The sequence below is a fragment of the Pavona decussata genome, unplaced genomic scaffold (genome assembly GCF_977016875.1).
Source record: "Pavona decussata unplaced genomic scaffold, jaPavDecu1.1 SCAFFOLD_234, whole genome shotgun sequence".
Taxonomy (NCBI): domain Eukaryota; kingdom Metazoa; phylum Cnidaria; class Anthozoa; order Scleractinia; family Agariciidae; genus Pavona; species Pavona decussata.
In genome coordinates this window covers 939654-967459 of record NW_028145639.1, presented here as the reverse complement: position 1 = coordinate 967459, position 27806 = coordinate 939654, and the positions used below count along the sequence as shown (strand labels likewise).

Genomic DNA, 27806 nt, shown 5'->3' with positions numbered 1-27806 from the left:
TACTGAAGCCTCGACCAAAACTCTGTAACTGCCAACTGGCGTGAAGGGTTAACAATATTCTTGAATATTAAATCAATCAGAATACCACTGGCACAGTTACTGTATTTGTAAGAAAGTGTGAACCAAATGTACTTATTAAAAACTGAAATAGTTGTTTTCTGTCTTCCCTATTTGTTTTATGGTCTTATCAAACGATATTTTTCAAGACTAACGCAATTTCAGTCATGATGAGACATTTCTAGACAACTTGGCAGAAATAGTTTTCTCGGCGAGGCTCGCAGTCAGCTGACACTTTTCAAATATGCATATTCACTTATTACTATTTATATACTTGTCCACTTTACGTATTTTTACGATCTTTCGAGTGATTCCATTATGACATAATTTTGACACAAAGACACCGATGCTGGATGCTTCAGTAGGTGCAGTTTATGGCCAAACCATTAAGCAAGGACGAAAATATATTTTGAATGTAGAAGACCACACAACCCAGAAATAAACTGTTCTGAATATGTTCCATTGCCGATCTCTTGTCGTAGAAATACACGTGCTAGACGTCACTTTACGTGTAAATAAACCAAACCGATTGCAGGGCTGAAGAAACGGGAAATGGCAATTTATTTGGGCCAATATTTCAATTAATACCACTTTTCTTCTTCAACGCTTTGTCGTGTACACTAGTTAACCATTATCCACTTATGTTTACGTTCAAATTTCAATTTTAAGAGCCGTTATTTTGTCTCATTGTAACTCTGGCCCTGAAGACGACTATTGTACTTTTGCACTTCCAAACAAAATCATGATAGCGTGACCACCGTGGTCACACTCTCTCACGTGATCTTAACGGTCACGAACATTTCCGATCCACGGCATCACGATTGACTTAATTGAATTCCTCTTCAGCACAGCAAGACGAGACTGAATTTTTTACAAAGCTTACTTTATTAAGTTTTATCTCTTATGCCGTACCTTTCCATATCTTGTCTTCATTAGTGACTTGCAGATGGCCCCCATCAAACTGGATTTCGCTTCAAGGTTAGTATTATCGAACCATATCCAAGTTTAAAGTGTCGCGAACATTTCAGCCTGAGAGTCCGCTCGCCGGCCGCCTAATAAGAAACACTCTCCTCGTTCTTATTCAATTCTTTGATTTGTGTCTCTCGGAATAGTCGTAGGATAAGTAGGAAATGTCACATAGACTGACAATACTACATGTTAACAATGGATGCATTCATTTGATTTTATAAAATTTATATTGTTGCGTTAGGGCATGGCTTCTATAGCATTTTATCATTTTCAATACAATAGTACTTTATCACAGTGTCCCCAAGTGAGTTCATGTAGCTAAATAACCCAGACACTTAAGTTAAGTCATTCATCTTCAGAGATGCGTGTGGTTGATTCGATGCATATTAAACATAACAAACCAGCCAGAACAGTAGTCATATCAGCCACATTTTAAAACTATAAGAGTATGCATATAGGATTTAAAACTGAGAATTCTTAGCAATAAGTGCAAGCGAAATACCGGAATAAACTAATTGATGAAACGACTGTAGGACGGTGTTGTTATGATGCAGTTAAAATGTTTCTGTTCTACGCATGAATAATAATAATAATACGTTATTGCCTTTGGCAATATAATGAAATGAAGATGATTTATGCGAGTTCCAAGTAGTATTGACTCAAATGTTCTCTTCCACCAAAATTGTTTCTGCTCCCGGACGCCTCTCACTTGCATTTTAATTACGGTATAACAATTGTTCATATACAAATCAACTTGTTATTTAAGGCCGAAATAAGCCACTGATCAAACTCCCAAAAACTTACTTCCGGTTTCGCTATCACTTCCTGGGGAATCATGGGTAATGTGAGGGCAAACGTGACGCAAGTATAATTTTTGTCACCTGTCAGTTGTGCCTCGCTTTCCGGCATTTTTTATTCTTTCCACCGAAAGAATACGTCTTATTATCTTTGAAGTTTTTTTACTGGAGTGCCATGAAGGCGTTGATGCTGTTAACTGGCTTTCTCTTTCCTCTCGTACCGGCCTTTTACCACACTAGTGTCAGTTCGGTAGCTTTTGCGTGACGTGATAAAAAAAGTCCTTATTTTGCGTTCATTCTTCGTAACCGGTCAGCCAAATGCATCCTTATTTGTCCATGAAGTAAGTCAGGAACTTTGTTTCGCTTTGTGAAGGTTACATTGAGGAAATGCTCTTCGTCATTGTTTCAAACTCTACAGCAATCTTCGCTATCGTGTGCTGAAACTGTAATTTCTACATGTGTAGCAATTTTATTCCCAGGGCTTTGGCCTGGTTAATAATGATACACTCAGTAATCATTCTTCTAAAAAATGAAATTATTTTTCGCATTTTTATTTTCAGGTACAGATGTTAAACAAAACAATGGTTTCTTTGACACCAACCGAACTTGGCCTCACGTTGGCCCTCTCTGTGATAATATTAATCAATCTCCTTGGTAACGGTCTCGTGTGCCTGGTTGTGTTACGATACCGCGACATGAGAACGCCAATCAATTACCTGCTGGTAAACCTGGCCTTGGCAGACATGTTGGTGGCGCTTTCTATCACTCCCCAATACGTCATCAGTTGGACATTTCATCATCCAAATGGTACTGCAGGAGACTACATGTGCAAGTTCATTACTGGAGGTAGCTTCATCTGGATTGGTGGCGAGGTGTCTGCTTTCTCGTTAGTAGTGCTAGCAGTTGAACGTTACTGGGCTGTTGTTAAACCCCTTGACGGCTGTTCGCGACTGACAACTCGTCGATTGATTGCTGTTGTAACTGCTGGCTGGATTTTTACCTTGCTTTACAACTTACCCAAATTCTTCGTGGTTCGACATAACACGGACGGAGGAAGCCATGACCAAAGTTGCACAGAAAAATGGCCAAATAAAACTTTGGCCAGAGCATTCACAGTTGCCTGCTTTTGTATTTATGGTGCTATTCCCATTAGTACCATGGTATGCCTGTATTCAAGAGTTCTCTATAAGCTTTGGAAAGGTGGCATTCGCGCAACGCAGTTGTCAGAACAAGCGCGAATACGAGCCAGACTAAAGGTTACCAAAATGGTTGTAGTCGTAAGCATAATGTACGCTGTATGTTGGCTACCAAATTTGGTAACATATATGTTATCCAAGTTTAAGTCAGAACTCCTTGAGAACAGTTCATACTTTTACTCTGACCCCTTTGTAGTCTGTGTTGTCCTTGTGGGTCTCAATTCAGCAATGAACCCTTTCATTTATACTCTTCATAGCACCAAGTTTCGTCAGTCCATCCGGTTGGCCATCACCTGCCAGGAGTACAGGCCAATAGATTGATGCTGCAACAGAAGCTGCCACCCGACAGACCAGACACAGTTCTGTCGGTAATCTTAGCGGCGAATATTTTGCTGATCAGTTAGGATTAGACTGAACGTAAACCATGAAGATAGTGTTTTATAGTGTGATTAAGCGTTGCCTTCTTATTCTCATGACCATTGCAGACGTTTTGCCGAACTCCCGGGGGGGTACTCCAAAAAAATTGGGTAGGGGTGCGCGGCCCGCTTCCCAAAACCCTTACCCTATTTATGACCAAAATCTGCGATTTTCCCTACCCTATTTATGACCTGAAGTAGCTTCTCCGAAAAAAAACAAACTCAGGACTAGAGTGCAAAATCTATACCCTATTTATCACCAAAATGGCGGCAAAATGGCTAAAATCGATACCCTATTTATGACCAAAACAGCCGAAAAACCATACCCTTTGGCGCCGCACATACCTATATAGCCCATATAAGGGAGTAACCCCCCCCCCCCCCCACCGGGGCCAAACTATAAGCCTCAATTCAGTGTTTTCGTTCACTAACAAGCAAAACTTCCTTGCTCAAGAAAGTTTGGAAAAATTCCATTTACACAGCGTAAATGTCAAAACAGGTAGTTAATTAGTATATTAATGAAATAAATTAAGTAAATTAATTTAAGGTGTCTACAATGAAAATTTCAGTGATAATATGTTGCTTCAGTTTAAGCCCAAATTTCACGATGACGGTTACATTCCTGACCTTGGATCTGTGGTCCCTTTGGGTAGTAATTAGCCATGAACCCTTTTATTTTTGTTCTTCGTAGCATTAATTTTCGTTAACAAAATAACGGTGTCAGTTCCATGAAGTGACGGTTAGCGGGCTTCCTTAAGTAATGTTGATTGGTAAAAAAACTGTCCTTTGCCGTGGGGCACATCTCAATTTCTTGCTCTGATGCAATCGGTTTGACAATAAAAAGAGTGATTATTGTCGCTCTGACAGGCAGAGTAATTCTCCCTTGCAGGGTGTTGCCTTGTCTTAGTAGTTGAGCCGAAACCTTTTGGGTGCGTGCCGGTCGATGGATGTGGTGACTTGCTTCATTTTGATCTTTAAGTCGTTTTGTTTTCTTTTTTGTTTTCACTAGAAAAATTGAACATTTGCGTCCATATAAATATCATGTAAATTTTCAAAAAGGTACTGAAAATAAAATTTACATAGTTTTTACCTAATTACAGGATTTGGAAGATACTGTAAAAATCATGGAAATTCTATGGCAGAAACATGTAAATATTCAGAAAGATCCTATAAAGTTTGGACACGAAAAAACCATGACCATGTAAATATCATGCACGTAACCTCTGAAAGGAAGACTGGCCAGATCTTAATTTCATGTAAATTCAAAACGGGAGGCTTTTCAGATCCTATAAGTATCTTGTAAATTCAAAAAAGGGATACTGCCCAGATCCTGCAAATATAATGTAAATTGAAAAAAGGAGATTGTTCGCAATAATACCTTTTTAGGTGGTTATTACTTGTCCCAGTCCAAGAAAACCATTCAAACAGGAATTATTTCAGAATAAAAAGTAGCGAGATTAAAACATGAGGTTTCGGCGACGACATGTCACCATGTATTTCATTACACCCCTGACCACCATACCTTTCTAGCGACTAATTACAAATATACGTATGAGAACAGAGGGGATTTCGCGTTTCATGAGTTCATAACGGCGCATATGCGCATATCTAACGCACCATCGTATCTCTCGTACTCATGCACTAAAATCTAAAACAGTTGGAAAAAATTTTAAAGGTTTTTTAGGACGGCATCATGCTTCACGTTTTTTGTGGTGAGGGAGAGCGAGTATTTTGTCACCGTACTGAGCAGCTGAGTGATTGTTTACGTTCCAAAAACATGATCATCAATAAAGGCCCTATCCGCCCATCATGCATATAAATCACTCACCATCTGCCGGTAATTTACCAGCTTTTCCAACGTCCTTTAATATACGTGGTAGTTTCGTAAATGCACTGAAGCTGGCGGGAGATTTTATTAAACAGTCCGCTTCAGGTGGTGTATCATATACATGTACGACGATAAATCAATGATTATTTCTTTCTTGCTTCAGCAGCGGTAAGCGAAGCAATGCAGTCTCTGACGTCATCACGTGCTGCTCTCTACCTCACAGTGGCCTTCTCTATCATCGTTTTGATCAATCTCCTTGGTAACGGTCTCGTGTGCCTGACGGTACTACGATTCCGCGGCATGAGAACGCCAATTAATTATCTCCTGGTTAACCTGGCTGTGTCAGACATCATGGTGGCGCTTTCTATCACTCCACAGTACGTCATCAAATGGGCATTTCCTCACCCAAATGGTACTGCAGGAGACCGCATGTGTATGCTTCTCACGGGGGGAAATTTTATCTGGGTTGGCCAGGCAGCTTCCACTTTCTCCCTGGTAGCAATCGCTGTTGAACGTTACCTCGCAGTTTGTCGACCCTTAGGTGAACTTCCTGGTAAAATTAACACTCGTCGACTCATTATTGTTATAATGTCAAGCTGGATTTATGCCTTTCTTTTCGACTTGCCTTTGTTCTTCGTGGTTCGGCATAAAGACGGAGTAGATTATTGCATAGAACGCTGGTCAGAACATATCAATCTAGCCAAAGCATACACCATAACCTGCTTCGTTGTTTTTGGCGCTATTCCGTTAGGAGCAATGGTCTATCTCTATGTTAAGGTGCTTTTAAAGCTTCTAAAAATCGGTGTTCGCTCCACGCCTCTTTTGGCAGGAAAAGCTCAGATTCGAGATAGACAAAGGGTGACCAAAATGCTGTTGGCCGTGAGTATATTGTACGCAGCATGCCGATTACCTAATCTGGTCCTATACATGCTCTCTCGATTTCAACCAAACCTTTATGCATACGATTCAGTCCCCTATGTTACGTCAGTTGTCCTTGTGGGCCTTAATTCAGCCATGAACCCTTTCATTTATGCTCTTCATAGCACCAAGTTTCGTCGGAACATTAGACTTGCCCTCAGGTGCGGGGATTACAGGCCAGTGGACTACATTGGTGCGAGGTTGAGGTGATGCTACGACACAAGACAGTTACGTCTCGCACCTTCACAATTTCATGACTTTTTAGATTCCAGCCATGTAACAAACCTTGGTAACATTAAAGTAAGTTTGGAGTACTGTAGCCTTGTCCAAAACTCTGTAACTGCCAACTGGCGTGAAGGGTTAACAATATTCTTGAATATTAAATCAATCAGCATACCACAGTAACTGTATTTGTAAGAAAGTATGAACCAAATACTTCAAAACTGAAATAGTTCTTTTCTGTCTTCCCTATTTGTTTTATGGTCTTATCAAACGATATTTTTCAAGACTAACGCAATTTCAGTCATGATGAGACATTTCTAGACAACTTAGCAGTCTCGCAGTCAGCTTACACTTTTCAAATATGCATATTTATTTATTACTATTCATTTATTACTATTTATATACTTCTCCACTTTACGTATTTTTACAATCTTTTGAGTGATTCCATTATCACATAATTTTGACACAAAGACACCGATGCTGGATGCTTCAGTAGGTGCAGTTTATGGCCAAACCATTTAGCAAGGACGAAAATATATTTTGAATGTAGAAGACTACACGACGCAGAAATAAACTGTTCTGAATATGTTTTGTTGCCGGATCTCTTGTAGTAGAAATACACGTCCCAGACGTCACTTTACATGTAAATAAACCAAACCGATTGCAGGGCTGAAGAAACGGGAATTGGCAATTTATTTGGGCCTATATTTCAATTAATACCACTTTTCTTCTTCAACGCTTTGTCGTGTACACTAGTTAACCATTATCCACTTATGTTTACGTTCAAATTTCAATTTTAAGAGCCGTTATTTTGTCTCATTGTAACTCTGGCCCTGAAGACGACCATTGTACTTTTGCACTTCCAAACAAAATCATGATACCGTGACCAGCGTGGTCACACTCTCTCACGTGATCTTAACGGTCACGAACATTTCCGATCCACGGCATCACGATTGAATTCATTGAATTCCTCTTCAGCACAGCAAGACGAGACTGATTTTTTTTTATAAAGCTTACTTTATTAAGTTTTGTCTCTTATGCCGTACCTTTCCATATCTTGTCTTGAGTAGTGAATTGTGGATGGTGCCCATCAAACTGGATTTCGCTTCAAGGTTAGTATTTTCGAACCATATCCAAGTTTAAAGTGTCGCGAACATTTCAGCCTGAGAGTCCGCTCGCCGGCCGCCTTAATAAGAAAACACTCTCCTCGTTCTTGTTCAATTCCCCGATTTGCTCTCTCCGAATAGTCGTAGCGGGATAAATAGAAATGTCACATAGACTGACAATACTACCTGTTAACAATGGATGCATTCATTTGATTTTATAAAATTTATATTGTTGCATTAGGGCATGGCTTAGTGTGTAGCATTTTATCATTTTCAATACAATAGTACTTTATCACAGTGTCCCCAAGTGAAATCATGTAGCTAAATAACCGAGACAGTTAAGTAAAGTCATTCATCTTCATAGATGTGGTTGATTCGATGCATATTAAACATAACAAACCAGCCAGAACAGTAGTCATATCAGCCACATTTTAAAACTATAAGAGTATGCATATAGGATTTAAAACTGAGAATTCTTAGCAATAAGTGCAAGCGAAATACCGGAATAAGCTAATTGATGAAACGACTGTAGGACGGTATTGTTATGGCGTGGTTAAAATGTTTCTGTTCTACGCATGAATAATAATAATATATTATTGCCTTTGGCAATATAATGAAATGGAGATGATTTAAGCGAGTTCCAAGTATTGGCTCGAATGTTCTCTTCCACCAAAATTGTTTCTGCTCATGAACGCCTCTGACTTGCATTTTAATTACGGTATAACAATTGTTCATACACTATTCAACTTGTTATTTAAGGCCGAAATATAAAGCCAATGATCAAACTCCCAAAAAGTTACTTCCGGCTTCGATATCACTTCGTGGGGAATCATGGGTAATCTGAGGGCAAACGTGACGCAAGTATAATTTTTGTTACCTGTCATTCGTGCCTTGCTTTGTGGCATTTTTTCTTATTTCCACCGAGAGAATACGTCTTATTATCTTTGAAGTTTTTTTACTGGAATGCCATGAAGGCGTTGATGCTGTTAACTGGCTTTCTCTTTCTCTCGTACCGGCCTTTTACCACACTAGTGTCAGTTCGGTAGCTTTTGCGTGACGTGATAAAAAAAAAGTCCTTAAATTGCGTTCATTCTTCGTAACCGGTCAGCCAAATGCATCCTTATTTGTCCATGAAGTAAGTCAGGAACTTTGTTTCGCTTTGTGAAGGTTACATGAAGGAAATTCTCTTCGTCATTGTTTCAAACTCTACAGCAATCTTCGCTATCGTGTGCTGAAATTGTGATTTCTACATGAGTAGCAATTTTATTCCCCGGGTTTTGGCCTTGTAATTTAACTGGTTAATAATTATACACTCAGTAATCATTCTTCTAAAAAATGAAATTATTTTTCGCATTTTTATTTTCAGGTACAGATGTTAAACAAAACAATGGTTTCTTTGACGCCAACCGAACTTGGCCTCACGTTGGCCCTCTCTGTGATAATATTAATCAATCTCCTTGGTAACGGTCTCGTGTGCCTGGTTGTGTTACGATACCGCGACATGAGAACGCCAATCAATTACCTGCTGGTAAACCTGGCCTTGGCAGACATGTTGGTGGCGCTTTCTATCACTCCCCAATACGTCATCAGTTGGACATTTCATCATCCAAATGGTACTGCAGGAGACTACATGTGCAAGTTCATTACTGGAGGTAGCTTCATCTGGATTGGTGGCGAGGTGTCTGCTTTCTCGTTAGTAGTGCTAGCAGTTGAACGTTACTGGGCTGTTGTTAGACCCCTTGACGGCTGTTCGCGACTGACAACTCGTCGATTGATTGCTGTTGTAACTGCTGGCTGGATTTTTACCTTGCTTTACAACTTACCCAAATTCTTCGTGGTTCGCCATAACACGGACGGAGGAAGCCATGACCAAAGTTGCACAGAAAAATGGCCAAATAAAACTTTGGCCAAGACATTCACCGTTGCCTGCTTCTGTGTTTATGGTGCTATTCCTATTAGTACCATGGTATGCCTGTATTCAAGAGTTCTCTATAAGCTTTGGAAAGGTGGCATTCGCGCAACGCAGTTGTCAGAACAAGCGCGGATACGAGCCAGACTAAAGGTTACCAAAATGGTTGTAGTCGTAAGCATAATGTACGCTGTATGTTGGCTGCCAAATTTAGTTACGTATATGTTAGCCAAGTTTAAGCCAGACCTCCTCCTTGAGAACGGGTCATACTTTTACTCTGCTCCCTTTGTAGTCTCCGTTGTCCTTGTGGGTCTCAATTCAGCAATGAACCCTTTCATATATACTCTTCACAGCACCAAGTTTCGTCAGTCCATCCGGTTGGCCATCACCTGCCAGGAGTACAGGCCAATAGACTTCATTGATGCTACAACAGAAGCTACTAGCCGACAGACCAGACACAGTTCTGTCGGAAATTCTAGCGGCGAATATTTTGCTGATAAGGATTAGCCTGAACTTAAACAATGAACATAGTGTTTTATAGTGTGATTAAGCGTTGCCTTCTCATTCTCACGACCATTGCAGACGTTTTGCCGAACTATAAGCCTAAATACGCTGTTTCGTTCGCTAACAAACAAAACTTACTTGCTCAAGAAAGTTTGGAAAAATGCTATCTACAAAACGTAAATATCAAAACAGGTTCGGATTTTAATAGTAAATTAATTAAAGGTGTCTACAATGGAAATTAAAGTGATAATATGTTGTTTCAGTTTAACCCTAAATTTCACGATTACGGTTACATTCCTGACCTTGGATCTGTGGTCCCCATGGGTAGTAAACAGCTATGAACCCTTTTATTTTTGTTCTTCGTAGCATTAATTTTCGTTAACACAATATCGGTGTCAGTTCCATGAAGTGATGGGTAGCGGGCTTCCTTAAGTAATTTTGATTGGTAAAAAATTGTCTTTTGCCGTGGGGCACATCTCAATTTCTTCCTCTGATGCAATCAGTTTGACAATAAAAAGAGTTATTATTGTTGCTCTGACAGGCAGAATAATTCTCCCTTGCAGGGTGTTGCCTAGTCTTAACTATTAGTTGAGCCGAAACCTTTTGGATGTGTACCGGTCGATGATTGTGGTGACTTGCTTCAAGTTTGACCTTTAAGTCGTTTTGTTTTCTTTTTTGTTTTCACTAGAAAAATTGAAAATTTGAGCGATGTAAATATCGTGTAAATTCAAAAAAGGGAGACTGCCCAGATCCTGCAAATATAATGTAAATTGAAAAGGGAGATCGTTCTCAATAAAGCCTTTTCAGGCGGTTATTTTTTCTCCCAGTCCAAAAAACCCATTCAAACAGGAATTAGTAACAGAAATTCAAAAAGAATACGGTGGCTAAAATAGAACGGTTTTTGGTGATAAAACGTGGAACAGAACAGCTGGGTATCAGTCTCTTCCGCACATGTCTACACGCAAAGCATGACGGTATTCTACCGCAGCTCTTGGCCATTAATTCCAAAAAGAAAATAAAAATGTTTCTATTTTTTAAATTTTGAACGGCAGTTTTCGGCCATGAATATTTACTTTTACTTTCATTTTTATTTCAAATTAAAAACGTTTTTATTTTATTTTTTGTTATTTTTTTCAATTTAGAACTTCGAACGTTTTATTCACTGTCCAATGAATATTTTACTTTTTCACTGTACCCCTTGGGTGTAAATTAACATCATAAAAGCCGTGTCGTTGTCCCTCCTCAGCACTCCGGAAGTCGTGATAGCGTGACCTGGCAACACGCCTCCTCACGTGATCCTTTCGCGGTCACGAACATTTCGATCAACAGCAGAGCAGGGGAATTAGACGTAACTGTTGACAAAGGTCGCTTTACTTGGATGTATTCTCCTATGCAGTACATTTCCAGATCACGGAATAAACGAGAGAATTGCAGTGCTTTGAAATTTGATTTCACTTCAAGGTAAGTGTTGGCTTTTTTTATGGTCGCCCGATCGGTGCTGCTCTCTACGTATATGAACATCTTGTGACTTGTGAGTTCATTCTCAGTCGAGGAAAAGTCTAATTGCAGCTATCGTTCTCCTGGTTTCTAACTAGCTCCACTTCAGTTCAACACATCGCACAACGATTGTGAAAGGAACAGCTATCAAAACAAACTTCAAATTGTATGATTTCGACGAATGATTTTAATGTTATCTGAACGCAAAAGCCTGGTGCTTTATCTAATGCAAAGAAAGCAAACTTGCAGCATTTGCATACCATGGGGATTTGGAACTGAAAATCCTTAGCAATAACTGAAGTGAAACGAATAAGAGATTAAAAGTGATAAAGCTAGCAGGGTATGGGTGTTGTTTTTAATTTTGCTATGCTTATGATGTGTCTTTTGAACGATTACTTATCGATAAGTAAAGGAGAGCGTCTCTTGTTATTAGTCCGGCGAGGACCAGTTCAGACCGGTTCAGACGGCGATGCCTCAGTCTACAGAAGCACGGAAGTATGAATCAAACTTTAGGATTTAGTTCGTCATTACAGTTTAGTTCGATAAGATCCGCCGCGCTTGACGATCCTGACACGGCACTGAGTGATTTAAACGTCGTTCTCCTGCCGTACGAGCCAAATTCATAAATTTTATAAATAGATTTTCGCGGGATCGAAATCCCGCGAGGAGTTACGATGAAAATTCTGGCGTGCCTTCAGTAAATCTTGAATTAAGTGTGGCCCTGTTCAGACTAAGTCGTCGCGGCCAAGGAGCACGTTCGTCAATTTAGCGCCCGGCGCCATTTTGTTTACTGTACAACTGACAAAATCCAGTTAATAACAGTGTCCGTACCTGGGAATGGTACCCAAATACTACCCTTGGGGGTGGTGCCCGTACCCGGGCACTTTCAATTTGTTGGGGCACCGACAAAAAGCTATGTTCAGACTAGCGCCTGTGCGAGTCTGAACGCAGCCTATGACTCTAGCATAACGTCTGAATCAGAGCCAAATTATAATGGCCGTTTTTATACTAGAGGAGGCATTATCCGTCTAGGCGAACTTGGGCAAACATAGACGGACACAAGACGCATTATCCGTCTGGACGAACTATTTTCCGTAGACGAACAACGGAAGAAAATTCATCCAGACGGATAATGTGTCTTGTGCTCGTCTTTATACTGGAGACGAATAACCAAACGAACAACAAATGTTTTCCCAAGTTCATCCAGACAGACGGATAATGCGTCCTCTAGTACGTTAGCAAGGCGACGTCTAAACTGGGACCACGTGCTGTTTGAAAATTGATTCTAATTTTCTCTCAAATTGAATTGTTCTTGCCCTCTGTGTATGGAACTAGCCAATACTCTTCAAAATCACACACTCAACAAACAAACTTTCCGCTATTATCACGGCCAGCACTGGACACTATATTCAAATTAAAAAGCTAACTGACTGCTCGTGCGAGTCTTCACGCAAACAGTGGCTATTCAATCAATCAATCAATCAATCAATCAATCAATCAATCAATAATCTGTATTTATACACGATAAGTAATAAAGCGACGCTTCGCTTGTGGGGTCGTGTCTAAATAATAAATAAGATAACTAATGAATTAGAAAATAAATAGGATATACACCAGCTAAAATCATATAGCTACTTACTACATACAAGTCTAAAACGATAAAAGCTTAAAATTCTAAAGTACAAGGTGGTACTCTAGTATTGACTAATTATTAACACTAATTATACTTAAAATCTTCCTCCCTTCTGGTTAATGTTTGAGGGGAGATACAGTTGAAATCTAGGTATAGCAGAGTCTCTGACCGTCTTGCCATAATCGCATATTTCTTTACATTGTTTACATCTTCATTGAGTTGAGGAACCAACGTGTTCCAAACTATTGCTCCTCTACATGACGAGCTACAGAGTTCCTCATGTAGTTGGTGTTAAAACGCGGGACATCAATTTTCAGTTTCTTCTTAAGTTGATATCGCTTGATGTTATCATTGTTCTTAATAATAGCTGACATAGCGTCTGGAATCAGGTTATTGTGGATTTTATACATAAGCTTAGCTAAGCTAATTTTATACATAAAGGCTAAGGAAGACCACTTAGCCTTTTTCATAACATCTGCATTAGATGTCTCCCAAGGTAGCTCAAAGATAACTCTCCCAGCTCTACAATGCAGTGCTTCTAATGCCTTAAAACCTTCCTTATTTGTGAGGCCTCTCCATACTGATATACCATATACAATCGACGGCATAATAACTCTAAAATACAAGTCTAATAACATATTCGCGGCTATTTTGAAATTAGGGCACTGCAGCAAAAAATGCGTAAAGGGGATTGCGTCTAGTCTTAAAATTTGTGTGAATTCCCACAACAAGCACCCTTACGTACTTATTAGAATTGCATACTGCATCAGTAATATGAAGAAGTTAACATTAATTAAAATTTGTGTCAATTCCCACCACAAGCATTCTGACGAACTTATTAAAATTGCATACTGCATCAGTAACATGGAGAAGTTAACATTAATATTTAAGGATAACCGAATGAACGGCTCTACCTGAATGGAATTTGCATACCAAAAATTTAAATGTTTCGAGGTAAATTATCAGTTGATATAAAGAGATTTTCATACTTTTACTTTCACAGCTAATGTAAAACAATGCCTTCTATGACGTCAACCGATCTTGCCCTCACAGTGGTCTTCTCTGTGATAATTTTAATTAATCTCCTTGGTAACAGCCTCGTGTGCGTGGTGGTGCTAAGATACCGAGGTATGAGATCACCAATCAACTATCTGCTGGTAAACCTGGCTGTCTCAGACATGATGGTAGCACTTTTTACCGCTCCACAGTACGTACTCAGATGGACATTTCATCATCCAAATGGTACTGCAGGAGACCACATGTGTAGGTTCATCACTGGAGGTAACTTCATCTGGATTGGCGGGGTCATGTCCGCTTTCTTGTTATTAGTAATAGCAGTTGAACGTTACTTGGCGGTGGTCCGACCACTCAGTGGTCGTCCGCGATTAACAACTCGTCGATTGATTGCTGTTGTAACTGCTGGCTGGATTTTTGCCTTGCTTTACAATTTACCCTTATTCTTCGTGGTTCGACATAAGGGCGGAGTAAACGAAAGTTGCGTGGAACATTGGCCAAATACAAGTTTGGCCAAAGCATTCACAGTTGCCTGCTTTTGTGTTTATGGTGCTATTCCTATTAGTACCATGGTATGCCTGTATTCAAGAGTACTCTATAAGCTTTGGAAAGGTGGCATTCGCGCAACGCAGTTGTCAGAACAAGCGCGAATACGAGCCAGACTAAAGGTTACCAAAATGGTTTTAGTCGTAAGCATAATGTACGCTGTATGTTGGCTGCCAAATTTGGTGATATATATGTTGTCCCAGTTTAAGCCAGACTCCCTTGGGCACGGTTCCTACTTTTACGTAGACTACTTTGTAGTTTCCGTTGTTCTTGTGGATCTAAATTCAGCCATAAACCCTTTCATCTATACCCTCCATAGCTCTAACTTCCGTCAACACATCAAAGGAGCCCTCTGTTGCAGGACTTTCCGGTCAGCAGACTTCCTTTATTCTTATGATGTTAATATCGGATCCAGTTCAGCCGGTGAAAGAGCGCAAAGGAAAAGTAAAGACAATATAGCTGTTTTACATAACAGTCTATGAGCAAAGAGATGTGATGTGTTCTGTTTTAATATAAATGTATTTTTCAATCAGTGATAGAGGCATGTTGGGAAATAGAGTTCTCCTGTGTTCTCCCAACAAGAGTCAAACCTAAGACCTTCCGATTGCTAGTTCGAGGTATGCTCTACCACTGAGCAACAGGAGACTCGTGGGAGCTAAGTCCATTCACGTGCCAGGTTCATGTGACAAACATCCTACATATTGCTATAGGATTTTTCGATTATGCCTGTGTCGCTTGATGAAAATACATCTATCAGTCTAAAACTATTTGGCAAAAGGAAAAATTGCACAGGGTTGTCTGGAGTTTAGGAACTAAAAACTAGTGAAAGTTTGGATGAAACTTTAAAACCTGTGAAAACACTCGGCTTGGACTTTGGAATCTTTCAGTTCTGGAGTGAAATGTAAACCCTGATACCGGAAATCGAAAGATATGTAGACTAGTCAGCAAAGTATGAGAGCCCGAGCATAACACGAGTCGTTACGTTATGCCTTCCTTAATCTAATTAACGTTAACTTTCGAATACCAAGAGCGTATGAATATGTCATCAAACACGTGACTCGACTACTGGGGACCCTCAAGTAAGGGATTCTTACCAGTACATCAGTCATTGTTTTCTGTTGTTGTATCGAAGGGGACTTGAAATGCCCAAGACATTACATCATTACATTGCATATAACATGAATATAAAACCTGTTTGGCTAGCGTGGTTCGCGTGTTTGCTCATCAAAGCACGCTGTTCAGCAGACTTTAGAGTATGAAGAAGAAAGCATATTTTTAACTTTTAACCCCATGCCACGAAACAGTCGTCAGTTTTCTATGTAGTTCTTTCAAGTTAAATATTGATATCAAATTGTTTACTGTATTCTTCACGCAAATTCGCAAAGATGATTGTACGCTCAAAGGCAGAGTGTTAATAAAACGTTGAACCAAACGAACTTGATAATTCGTATACATTTGTAGTAACTTGGAACAAAAAGCTCCAGCAGAGCACAAATTTCTTTAATTCGGTTCTACGTTCGACCTGGACCCGTTACATAAAAAAAGAATGGTTTAAGGAGAGAAAAATGAGCTCAAACTATTTCGTAAAGTTGAGTGCATGACTTTAGGTTTGTTAACCTCGAAACCCTACAAACGTTTCTTTTATAATCCATATAAGCCCTTTTTCGTTGACAGTGTACTACTTGAAGCAATATTATTATACTTAAAATATTTTTTTGTTAAAAAAAAAAGCGGTGAATTTTTTTTCTTTTTTTTTACATAAAAAGTTCTTGTTGTTGTTTACAATTCAAACTAAACACTAAGTTTGTTCTTAATTGTCATCTTTCGAGAAATTTCGTTTATCTCAAGTTTAGATTTCCAAGTTGTTACGTTGCACCTGAAATAGCGTGCATACGTACGTAATAAAGGTGTTTTGTTTTGAGTTACCATGTGAGCGTATTATCACGTTCAAATATGAGTTTATATGGATGTTATAATTCCTCAGCACCTAACCTCACTTCACCTCTTTAGTCGTATAGGTTTATCATCTGTAGAGAACTTAGTTACAAATTCAAGCCAGTTTTATTGTTTAAAACAAAAACTCGGACCCTATCCGGCCTAGTTCAGCTCAGTTTATTGTTTTGCCATAAGTTCTACAAATGTAAAAAAAAAATTATTTAAACACCAATGGCGAGGAAGCCCAAGGGAAGCCACCGGGCTGATAAGGAATGGGCTCCTTCAGTTGAGTAATTAGAACAAAGTATTATTATAGTTACACATGGGACCAAAATCAATGGCAGAGCTACAGTAAATCTGAAAATATATTACATAGTCATATTTAGTATTACATAGTCTTATTAGTTATATTATTAGTTGGGGGGTGTTAAACTCTTGCATGCAAAAACTTGCACTCTTTTTCAGCCTCATTTTTTTCTCATTTTGCGCATTTGAACCAGTCACAAAGCAAACCCTAATGCAAATGTAATTATTTTCCAACCCTCTCAATGGAAAGCGCTCTAAAGAGAACAATTGTCTCTCACTCATAAGTGACCATGCACCTTTGTTAAGCGTTTTTCAGCACGCAATTTATTACCAGTTTTTTTTTTTAAAGCCTAACCGATCGAGGTTTTCCCCTAGTTCGTTGACAATGTTTAAAAACAGTCAAAAGTGAAGGGAAAAATCTTTTGGAGAAATGTTTTGCACTAGAGAAGTATATGCTTCTATTTATAAAAGTTTTCATTTACCTTGGTTTCAAGTTAATCGTGCTTTGAACAACAACAGACATACTTGATTCCATAAGAAGGTTAAGGAAACTGCGGCCAACAGCTTTTGTGGACCTACTAACAAATAACATTAAATTAAACAACGAAACAATCAATTAAAGATAAAACACACGATACATAAAACCATTTTCGGGGTATATACATACTAAAAATAGATATTAATAATTATTTGATTTATTGGCTCTTAGAGTAGCTTCCTTTTTCAAAAGACAAAGAAGTCAGATATTGCACTGTAACAGTGAACGGTATTTGTACTGTTTATAGAAAAAAAATTTACACTTCATCGGAAATGAATGGAATATTCCAATCTGGTAAATAAAAATGCAGCTCCTCGTATTGACTCAATGTCAGGAATGATTTGCGCGCTAAATGAGAGTGACGCACGATTTTATTGTAAGTTAGCGTAAAATAGTTTAACTCTTGTTTTAGCTTAGTCATTTACCTCTCTCCAATCTATTACCTCTTATTGTATCAGTGTAAAGAGATGTCTAAGGACGTCATCATGCATCTTTCGCTCACTTGATTTCCCTGAGTCATTAATTTTCTAGAGGAAATGAATGCGCTAAGCAAGGAATATTTTTTTGATCAGGAGCCTTCATTTTCACAGTTAGTTACCTTGAGTCACGAAAATTGAGAAACTCTATGTTCGTGAAAGTTGCATTGCATGGTTCACGTATTGAAGCCTTTAGACGCAATCAAGAAGTGTAAATACTCAGATAAAAATATATAACTCATACTGAGCAGTACTTTGAATCCAGTAGATTACTTCAAGTTCTTCATTATGCTGCTTATATAACGATAGTTTTTTTTTTTTAATTGAGTCTCATGAATAAGATCCAAAGTGTGACTATTCTTATGGAAACGATTGAGCAATCTTTTTTAATTCATGTTTGTTATACTGGATAAACAGGTTCTGAAAAAATTCCTACCAAACTTGTACAGCAGGAAAAAAGAAAACTCATGCAATCCAGAATAAGAAAACTTCGTGCAAAGTGTTAAGTCGAGAATAAAGAATAAAGTTTTGTGGCCTTTTGTTTTCCAAGTCGGAACTTTGGCATTCTTGTTGACATTGTCAAGGCAAAAATAAAATTGAAAAGACTAGTATGTCATGATGTTTATTTTATAAGAAAAAGTTCCATTTGGTTATATCAACAACATTTGTATAGAGTTATTGTGTTTTGCTTTTTTGACAAGATCAAAATAAATGTTTCAAAACCTATTTAGCATCTTGAGCAACAAACCTTTTTCTGTGTTACCTTGCGTTCACAATGATGCTTCGATTCAATATGCAACACTTTGAAATATTTCATGCCATTCCGATGCAATATAATATTAAATTGACCTTAATTGTCTCAGCTGATTGGCTGCAAATATAGCTTTGAAGTGAATGATGCTCATCTTTGAGATGAAAGACATTTCGGTGACAAATTTTATACTCTCAAAATAGTTTTCACACCGTTTGGCTTTTTGATGTCAACCGCGATGGTACCACTGGTTTCCTCGCCGTCTCAGTTCTTTAGAAGGTGAGTAACGTATACATAATACACGAGAAAGAGACACCAAGGTTAAATGGGACCGTAAATCTTTTATTTAAGTATAAATGCAATGGCCTAAAGAGAATCAATGATTCATACGTGTATTAGTATTATAGAGGTTTATTGAAACATTAGATATAAATGTCTCCTTTCATAACAATTGTTACCATTATCAAGCGTTTTATTTTCCGAAATTTTCTTCGACTGCTGTTTTTAAGAAATAATGCAAACGTTTCCGAGTGCCAAACAAAGATTAACTTCATTCGAGCAGCGCTTTAAAGGATTTCAAAATAGCAATACGTCATCATGCCCCACTCTGAGTAAAGCAGCAGACATGGTTACAATATCGTGAGTGGAGTAACCGTGAAAAACGGTGCATTTTTTTGGTCAGAAACATTAGACTGAAGAAATTAAGTTTATCTTTATAACATCAAACGTTGTTGAGGACATTTTGCTGCAAGTTTTACCGGGTATTTTGGTCTTTAGCAAATACGTTAAAATTGTAATTCTAAACTATATTGATTTGTACGCGTCGCATTTGCAATTTATTGCATAGATACACTTCAAGTTAAAGCCAAGATTTGAATCTTCACTGCTTGTTCGAGTTTTACACCATTGACCTCTCAAGCTTAAGTGGATAGCTGTTTGAATGCATTGGACATAATTCTTACTGGTTGGATCATTTTAGTTGAAAACTGATTTAGCACCAGCGCCCTTATAAACTTTTACTAAAAACTATTCAAAGCCCTTTTGTGAATTTTTTGCATCCGCTAACACTGAAATTTTTCAATCATATCTCACATCATCTGAAGTACCTTGTTTTAAATGTTTAGTTCACTAAATGATTATATGGCTTACCCCTGTACAGAATCAGCAACAGTTAGGATATCGAACGGTCACCGTTTGCAATCTTGCAATTTTGGCGTCTTCTCAGTAGAACATGCAGATCATGAGTCAGTTCCTTTCAAGAACACAATTGATTTATTGCTATTTCTCGGTGTTCTTGAATTTGCTCTGCCACTGGGCCAAGGTATTGTTTGCACCATTTTCATAAAAAAAAAATCAAACTCCCCGCGACGATCCCATTTGACAGAGGTACAATACTATATTTACATAATATTTCTTTCTCAATAGCACCTTTGTTAAACTATAGCTACACGTTCATGTGGACTTGTTGATCTCGTTCCTCCGCCATTTGACAGTGGTCCAACATGGTACACAGGATAATACACGCCCTGTGCTCTGTAATGGTGGGCATTAACCTGCTTGGTAACTCACTCGTCTGTATTGTTGTACTTAAAAATAAGTCCATGAGGACAACAATGAACTTCCTGCTCGTCAACTTAGCAGTTGCAGATATGATGGTCGGTATATTTTCCACCTTCAGGTTAGTTAACAATTAGTTGTTTACTTACTGACACATAAGCGCTCTGGAAGGAAAGAAGTTTCGTACTGGCTATCCTGGTCGTTGTTTCCATAACAGATGATTTTTACGAGGTGAAGTAGTTAGCTTCAAGCCCCACCGCCCACACCTGAAGGACCAGGGACGAGTTGCATAAAACTTAACGGCGGGCGTAAATGCTATCGTCAGACTTTAAAATACTGAATGTGACTGGGATTAGGGTCTGGCGTTAGCAGTTACGCCCGACGTTAAATTTTATGCAGCTCACCCCAGGGGATTGACTTTAGTCTGGACCTCACTCTCAAACCTTCCAGATTGGGAGGTCCTTCCAGGGGTAAAATCCCCCACCAACATAGCACTTAGAGTCACCGGGACACAAAACCACTCAGCCACGTCAAGGCACCAATCTCAACGATGAGGCTCAGCTGCTTGTGTATCCCCAAAATTATTAATCTCGTACCCAGATCTCCCACGGTCCATTTCGACATTCCCGAACCGACGACTGAGATCGGGGTACGAGATTACAAAATTATTTCTCAGGGTCAAAGGTCAATGAGTCAGCTCCCTGGTTACTAATCTCCCTTAGTTTTCCTCTTATGGATTCTCCTGTCATCAACCTCACCGCACCTCTCACTCTCTTGAAGGTTAAAGAGGATTTCCTATGAGGAATTTCATTTTTTAGATATCAAACCTGTACTGAAACTGACTTTGTACCTTTTCTGACCTTTTCTCATTAAGTAAATGCTCCTATAACACCACTAGACAAAAGAAACCAATTGATAGATACCAGTAGATCTGCCCAAAGGTACAACAAATTCAAATCGGTTTATATCAATTTTTGTAAGACAGAAGAGGAAAAAAATTTACAAGCCATTTCCATTTTCGCCATCCATGGCAAAGACACTTAGAAAAAGTTTCAGTGGACTACTAAAGTTACTTTAAACAGAATTGGACTTTTGAATTTTGAAAGTGCTAAAATGTAAAAATGGCTAAAAATAATTGACATAGTCCCTTGAAAGTTAACATACAACGAGAAACACTCGTATCGCTAGGGCTTAGCTTATTCCGTGGTCTTCATTAATATGACTTATTTGACACGGAATACCTTTCTGGAACTCCGCTGTCATGTATACTAAAATATAGAGAGGTTGCTTTCTTAAGATTCATTTACAAATTATCTGATTGTTCTTAGGATTCTTATCAGCAACCCTTTCGAGAATCTCCATGGTAACGCTGCAAACATTGCTTGTAAATTGTTAACAGGAGGACCTCTGATGTGGATGGGAATTTTGGCGTCGGTTCTGTTTCTCGTTTTGATTGCTGTGGAAAGATATTACGCCATATTGTATCCTTTACGGCATCAAACTGGACATGTTACTACAAGACTGAAACCTATCATTCTAGTGCTGTGGATTTACGCCTTTGTGTGGAACATTCCAACCATTTCCTTGTTTCGCTACAGTGATAAAGAAAAGCGCTGCTTCATAGCCTGGCCATCTCCATATGTTGGTCAGGTCAGGGCTGTTTGGTGGGTTATCACAACAGCTGTAATTCCTGTCATCATGATGGGATACCTCTACGTGCAGATCGTTCGTAAGCTAAGGAAGACGGGACCTCCTGGAGGAGTAGCCACTGGAAAAGCCAGGTAAGTTCAAGACTACAAAATAAATCCCCTGCAGGGCTCCGTGAATCTAATTCAAGACTCCAAAGACCTCCTCACTCTCCCCTCCCCCCTCCCCCTCCTTTGGAACCCTGAACGAAATGGTTACCCTGCGAGAACAACATTTTCCCCTTACATAATTTAACATTTCTTTAATATGCCTTTAGTTACTCTTGTTTGTTCAACTCTTCATTAGGAGAAAAGTGACAAGGATGACCTTGATAATCAGTGTTATATACATCTTGACATGGATCCCAAACAGTGTCATATTTCTGCTGCTCCTGTTCAGCTCTCACGTGACCCCAAACTCGTTTGCTGATCAGTTGGGAATTCTCCTTGTCACTTTCAACTCGTGTATCAATCCAATTGTATACACTTTGCACAGCACTCCGTTCAGCACGCGGTTAAAGAGCATGCTGTTATGCTGCCGGCGAAATGCTGTTGCGCCTACGCAGAACGTTGCCACGCCCCAGCGTGTAGAGGAAGACGACGACGTCACGTCATATGAAAACGAATACTTTGTTGAAAACGGACTTGGAAGTGGATCTCAACTGGAAAGGAGTCGTCAAAGCGCTTTGAATGAATTGCCGTGATGATATTAAGCAATTGAAACTTAAGGACAAGACTACAGCAGTTCAAAATTCAAGTAGAATTGGATTGCTTGAAAAATATATTCTACCCACCGTTTTACACTCGTTTTAGTTTCCCTGACAGAGTGCAACGTAGGTAACAAGAGACATGCGAATGTAATCAGATGCCGGCTTCACTAGTGATAAGAACACCAAGCAGTAAACCCTGCACCTTTCAAAAGTTATATTTTCACTGGACCCTTATAACCTGCAGCTACCTTGTTTGTCAGGGCTGGGAACATTGTTCTGTTGTTCGCTCCTTTGTCCTCTCAACCAACCATGAAAGACGTTGCAAACGGTGCAGCCCGCCCATACGGCTATGCTATCCTCCATCCCCCCGGTTCTTTATACCTCATTTTAGTGACGAAACAGATGAAACAGCACTCGTCAGGTAGCTCAGCTCACTAGTTGCGGATTTTAACCACTTCATCGAACCAATTTTTGTAAGAGTTTAAAAGTCAAATCGAAATATTACTTAATATTTAAAGGTGAAGATAACTTAAGTTTTGAAGCTTCAATTTGGTGCATGTTTTCTCAAATTGCCCTTACACTGAACATTAAGCCCCATCTGTATTTAGCTCGTAGCCATTTTTTTTTTGCTTGTTTTTTGGGTTTTTTTTTTCCTGTTTTGTTTTAAGAAATTCCTTTAACGAAATGGACTGTAATTGATTGGTCGTCATGGTGACAGGACAGGATATTACGATCGTTTCTTCGTATGCACCTTCCTTTCTATCAAAAACTATATACAGCGTATAGCGTCATAGAAAGCGGGTGGAATAAAACACAAAAAGCAAGATAAATTAAGCCTATGTGTTGTACTTCTTTGTTATTTACGTGTATACGTCTGTGACCCGGTGTTTCCAATCTCCAGCAAGGAATTTTAGCTCGGTAAGGAAAAACGCAATAATTAATTTTAATTTATGTAAAGTTTTTATCAACAATGTGTGTGTTTATTTCGTGCAACCTGAAATATGTGTAATATAATGTATAAACAAGGAAAACTAATTTAAAATTACACGTCAAGAAATTATGATGTAATAAAAGTTACAGTCAAAACAGTGAAGTAAAATCGAAAATATCATTTTAAAAAAAAATTTTATTATTGTTTTTTGTTTGTTTGCTTATTCGTTTTTTTGTTTTTGTTTTTTTTTTTTACATTATATATACTTGGCTACCAAGAGCTGCATCAGAAAAATCTACAGCCCTTGCTTGGGATATTCTTGTATATTCTCTTAAAACCGGTGTTGGCGGATTAAAACTCAATTCTGACACGTAGCGATCTTTGAGCGTCCATCTTGAACCTAGAACTGGCGGAAGCCGAAAATTTTCAGCCTTAACTGAATTTTCCTTCGCTACTGCCTCGATAACTGAAACGTCACACATACGTGAAAGTCGAGAAACTGCCTTCAATTTGAGTAAATATTCAAAATTTATCTCCTGATAGTCTTCATCTTGGAGGGTTTGGTCCACAGAGTGACTCCTGCGACTCAAAGCACAATTTAAAGCTTTCATTTTTCCTGTACAGTCCAAGCTGTAACGTTTCCCGTACATTCGAACGGATTTCTGATCATCTCCTTCTTTGGCAGTATTCATTCGCTCCAATGTGTGAGCCTTTGTACAAGATTTGTCACCCTGCCATTGTTTACTTGTCTCTTTTTCTGGTTCTTTCTCAATGTTTTCCTCAGAAGTCAATCTTTCGGCACCTGTTCCATATTGAGGACTCGATTTCATCTTGTCATTCCTTCTCGCTTGGTTCGGAGCATCGATGTGCTTTATACATAAAGCTGACTCTGTGTTGTGTTGGACTTCATCTTTGTTTGTTTTACACAAATTGTAAAAATTAGGTTCTCTGTGATTCCTAAGCAATCCTGATTGCGAGCTGTGAGGCGATCCTCTTTCCCGAAGACTTTTTAGTTTAGTTAATGCCGACCTGTATGAATTTGCATTTATTTCGGCGTATTTTCCTTCCTTTGCAGAAGTCAACTTTTCAGTACTGTTGTCTTCCTTTCGGCTTTCCGTTTTGTTGACAATTCGCACCTGCAAGATTTCAGACTCGACCGGCTTGGATACGGCGATATCTCTGAAAGATTTCTTCTCAAGTCTCGTAGTTCTTTTCTTCTCTCTTTCCAGCGTTTTCCTCGCATTTCGCTGTGACAACTCACGGCAATGTTTGTCGTTATCGATTCCAACTCCTTTAATTAAGAAACTGTTTGGCACTGCAGACTGGCAAAATCCTCTGCGCGTGTGGTATAACGCATCGTTAGTAACTTCGCTTTTTCTAAAATACATTCTTCAAATGATAAACATTACACCGTTATATGCCTAAATAACGTTGATTCTTCATCAAATCAAACAAGGTATACGGTCGTGCTCCAAGCCGAACCGCAAACCTCAACGGGCGCCTAAACACGCTTTGCATTTGACGTCGTTTAAGCCTTACTAGTATTACTGAAACAAAACAAAAAAGGAGAGACTAAGTATCTCACTAACGTTAATTGCTCAAAGTGTTTGCCGCGCTGAAAAAGTAATTGCCATCTGTCGGTTTCAAATCTTCCCGTGAACTGAAGTAAGAAGAAATTTCCATAAAACCGTACAAAAATCCTTGAATAAAACCGTACAAAAAGATTTTCTTTGCACTGTAGTCTAATGTCGAAGCTTGTTTCTGTCCGATACGTTTCCCTTTTGAAGCCGTCAACATTTTTAATATGTGCCAAATTATAATTTTTCTTTTTTACTTAAAGGTTGCTATGGCGATAAACGATTTTGGCAGGTGCTTGTCGCCAACTGTGCTAAATTGTTTATATCTTCTCAGTTCTTCAGACGAAGGAATATCTAAATCTAAAATGACTCGAGGTAATTTACGACTCAACTTGAGTATCGTAAGTTTTGGAACAACGATTCAGGAACACGCCGCATTCTATCTTTCATCTAAGGCAACTGGGTCGTGTATTTACATTAAAAAAAAAAAGAAAAAATAAAACCTTTGCGCTTTTACATGTTATTTCATGTTTTGAATTTATCGAAATAATTTGCGCTTTTACATGTTATTTCATGTTTTGAATTTATTGAAATAATCCCTCAGCTCCTACGCAAAATAGCTACGATGAATTAGCCTTTTGTCCATTGTAGTAGCTTGTCTCTAAGTGCGAAGAGCGTATTATTTTAATTAAAAACGCTTCTCTAGCTTAAATGTCAAAATTTCGAATACATTATATTAATTGAAGACGCGCCAGTGACAGCGAGCCCGGATGCAAGAAAGAAAACACATATATGTGTTAATACAAGACAGTTTTAATCCAATCATTTGAGAAAATCATAAAGGAACCGAGCGCTACAGGAAAAATTTTGAAATGAGTAACTAATTACATGTAAATACCAAAAATCAGAGATTGCTGAATATGTACGAACTGTTCCATTCTTTTCGAGATCGCAGCTATGAAACGGTCGTGGACCCGCTCGCATAAAAGTCATTGAGAGCTGCCTTCTTCACAGGCGATTAACATTTACCATTTCAAGAGCGCAAAGAATAGGGACAGACCCTCCGAATAAAGAATGAAAACAAGCGGGAAGCGCAAGGTACCATGGGACAGAAAAACAAAGACTAACAAAGAATGTTGTATGTTTACTAAGACTATTATATTTTAATACGCTGCTTCATTTCCATTGTGCGGCGCGGAAATGAAATTCTATCCTTGGAAACTCAGGGTGGGAAGAAAATTCAAAAAAGCCCCCGCAAAAAAGGCGGGAGAATATCTTGACTTTCAGTGTTCCACACTGTACTTCCATATTTAAGGAAGGGGCTTGGGTACCAGTGTTTCATTTTAATTGAACTTATATGAAGCATTTTTTTCAGTTTATCAAAGTTTCAGCCGAATTTGTGCCTAATTTTGACTCAGTTTTCATTAAGTTAGTTTTTGCGTTTGGTTATTTAACATGACGGATTCCAGGGGAGCTCCTGTACCAGATAATGCTGTCGAAAGCGATGGAAGCGACGTTGGAGTCGAGTTTATCGACGGAGACGACTTTCCTTTAGCATGTATTCATCCAGGGAAAAGTTGTTTTGATCATCCAGTACGTGTCAAAAGAAGAGCTTGGCTACGACTTCTTCTCCACAGAATCTAGTGTTAGAGGCACAGGAAGATGTGAAGGGTGACTTAGACAAACAAATGAAGGCGGATGAATCTCCTTGGAGCGAAGAATTCAGTAACCAGAAGAGCTGATGTAGACAACAGTTCCTTCAAATCGAGAAAGGATTGTTTTGAACTCTTCTTCACTAATCAGGTATGTTACCCGTTAAATAGTGAGTTAGACTAATATTTGTATGCCAAACAAAAGAGAAGAGCTGAGGAAGGATCAATGTGGTATCTAGTGTAAGTAGAAGAAATGTAAGCTTGGATAGCTCTATGGGTGCTTTTCACCTCACACATCGTCACGCAAGTGAAAAAATAAAATCCTCAACCATTCAATAGATAAAGTCAAGAAATTGATATGTTGTAGAAGAGTGATACATAAACAACGTGTGAAAGCCACAGGGCTGTGCGATAACTCCTAATCGAGTTATTCGAGAAAATGTACCACGGAAAATTACAGAGTTTAGTATGGGACGCCATGTTGGTGCCCCGTCTGATGGGCACCAACATGGCGGCCGGAAACCAGCAAAAACATCTGGAGTTTACCTTGGCTATTTCAAAGCCTTTCTTCTCTCTGCTGAACATTCACACATTGACATTAACGCTTCTATTACATGTTAGCTGATCAGACCTAAAAAAAACACGAGGCGAATCGATGTTTTCATGTACGTGACATGTTTAGAGCAGCAATCCTTCTGTCACGCACTGCGCAAAAATCTAAAATTCAAACTGCCCTATTTTCAAAACAAAGAATGCTATCCTGCTGAAAACAAGCAAGCCGATGGAAATTTAGATTTTCTTATATGTGATGAAGATAAAAACCCAAAATGGTGTTTAGTTATATATTTCAGTTTTTTATGACGTCATCTGAAAACCAAGAATATTAGAGCTATCGAAATTCTTAACAAACAAATATTTAATCCTACTGGGGTGATGAGCAGTGCTATCCACCCCATTCTTTCCTACTACCATGTCAAGAACAGCATTTCTTGGACAAAGAATATTGTCTTTTCATGAACAATTAATGCACTTCTGTTGATTTCTTTGAGGAGCTAAAGGAAAAAAACCTTGCCTGT

The 27806-nt window shown here is 38.8% G+C and overlaps 5 protein-coding genes and 1 long non-coding RNA gene across 8 annotated transcripts; all 6 read left to right on the top strand.

Moving 5' to 3' along the window:
- The first annotated feature begins 886 nt into the window (after positions 1–886).
- On the top strand, positions 887–3468 carry LOC146458011 (QRFP-like peptide receptor). The gene is made up of 2 exons (XM_085091196.1): positions 887–1035; positions 2390–3468. Exon 2 carries the CDS (start codon positions 2390–2392, stop codon positions 3338–3340), a length of 951 nt encoding a protein of 316 aa, XP_084947322.1. The 5' UTR covers positions 887–1035; the 3' UTR covers positions 3341–3468.
- A 152-nt stretch (positions 3469–3620) lies between these two features.
- On the top strand, positions 3621–6739 carry LOC146458010 (neuromedin-U receptor 1-like). The gene has a single exon (XM_085091198.1). The coding sequence runs from the start codon at positions 5444–5446 to the stop codon at positions 6389–6391; it is 948 nt and encodes a 315-aa protein (XP_084947324.1). The 5' UTR covers positions 3621–5443; the 3' UTR covers positions 6392–6739.
- A 543-nt stretch (positions 6740–7282) lies between these two features.
- Positions 7283–10863, top strand: LOC146458009 (allatostatin-A receptor-like). 3 transcript variants are annotated; one of them, XM_085091194.1, is made up of 2 exons: positions 7283–7515; positions 8882–10863. In XM_085091194.1, the coding sequence occupies exon 2, from the start codon at positions 8882–8884 to the stop codon at positions 9923–9925; it is 1044 nt and encodes a 347-aa protein (XP_084947320.1). In that variant the 5' UTR covers positions 7283–7515; the 3' UTR covers positions 9926–10863. The 3 variants fall into 3 exon arrangements, with proteins under 3 accessions (XP_084947320.1, XP_084947319.1, XP_084947321.1); XM_085091193.1 differs by having other exon boundaries at positions 8876–10863; XM_085091195.1 differs by lacking the exon at positions 7283–7515 and adding an exon at positions 7545–8644 and having other exon boundaries at positions 8876–10863.
- Positions 10864–11238: 375 nt separating this feature from the next.
- LOC146458008 (allatostatin-A receptor-like) lies at positions 11239–15122 on the top strand. The gene is made up of 2 exons (XM_085091312.1): positions 11239–11383; positions 14056–15122. The coding sequence occupies exon 2, from the start codon at positions 14069–14071 to the stop codon at positions 15092–15094; it is 1026 nt and encodes a 341-aa protein (XP_084947438.1). The 5' UTR covers positions 11239–11383; positions 14056–14068; the 3' UTR covers positions 15095–15122.
- Positions 15123–18745: 3623 nt separating this feature from the next.
- Positions 18746–22905, top strand: LOC146458007 (somatostatin receptor type 4-like). Its single transcript, XM_085091241.1, has 4 exons — positions 18746–18897; positions 20044–20296; positions 21504–21956; positions 22168–22905. Exons 2-4 carry the CDS (start codon positions 20121–20123, stop codon positions 22562–22564), a joined length of 1026 nt encoding a protein of 341 aa, XP_084947367.1. The 5' UTR covers positions 18746–18897; positions 20044–20120; the 3' UTR covers positions 22565–22905.
- A 3436-nt stretch (positions 22906–26341) lies between these two features.
- On the top strand, positions 26342–27533 carry LOC146458006 (uncharacterized). Its single transcript, XR_014858299.1, has 2 exons — positions 26342–26632; positions 26716–27533. It is a non-coding gene; the product is annotated as an uncharacterized LOC146458006 (long non-coding RNA).
- The last annotated feature ends 273 nt before the right edge of the window (positions 27534–27806 follow it).

Bases quoted from the DNA above. Each gene is read 5' to 3' on its own strand.
- LOC146458011 (XM_085091196.1), top strand. From the start codon at position 2,390: ATGTTAAACAAAACAATGGTTTCTTTGACACCAACCGAACTTGGCCTC.
- LOC146458010 (XM_085091198.1), top strand. From the start codon at position 5,444: ATGCAGTCTCTGACGTCATCACGTGCTGCTCTCTACCTCACAGTGGCC.
- LOC146458009 (XM_085091194.1), top strand. From the start codon at position 8,882: ATGTTAAACAAAACAATGGTTTCTTTGACGCCAACCGAACTTGGCCTC.
- LOC146458008 (XM_085091312.1), top strand. From the start codon at position 14,069: ATGCCTTCTATGACGTCAACCGATCTTGCCCTCACAGTGGTCTTCTCT.
- LOC146458007 (XM_085091241.1), top strand. From the start codon at position 20,121: ATGGTACACAGGATAATACACGCCCTGTGCTCTGTAATGGTGGGCATT. The intron at 20,297-21,503 runs GTTAGTTAACAA...GATTGTTCTTAG, and splicing joins GGTATATTTTCCACCTTCAG to GATTCTTATCAGCAACCCTT. The intron at 21,957-22,167 runs GTAAGTTCAAGA...ACTCTTCATTAG, and splicing joins GTAGCCACTGGAAAAGCCAG to GAGAAAAGTGACAAGGATGA.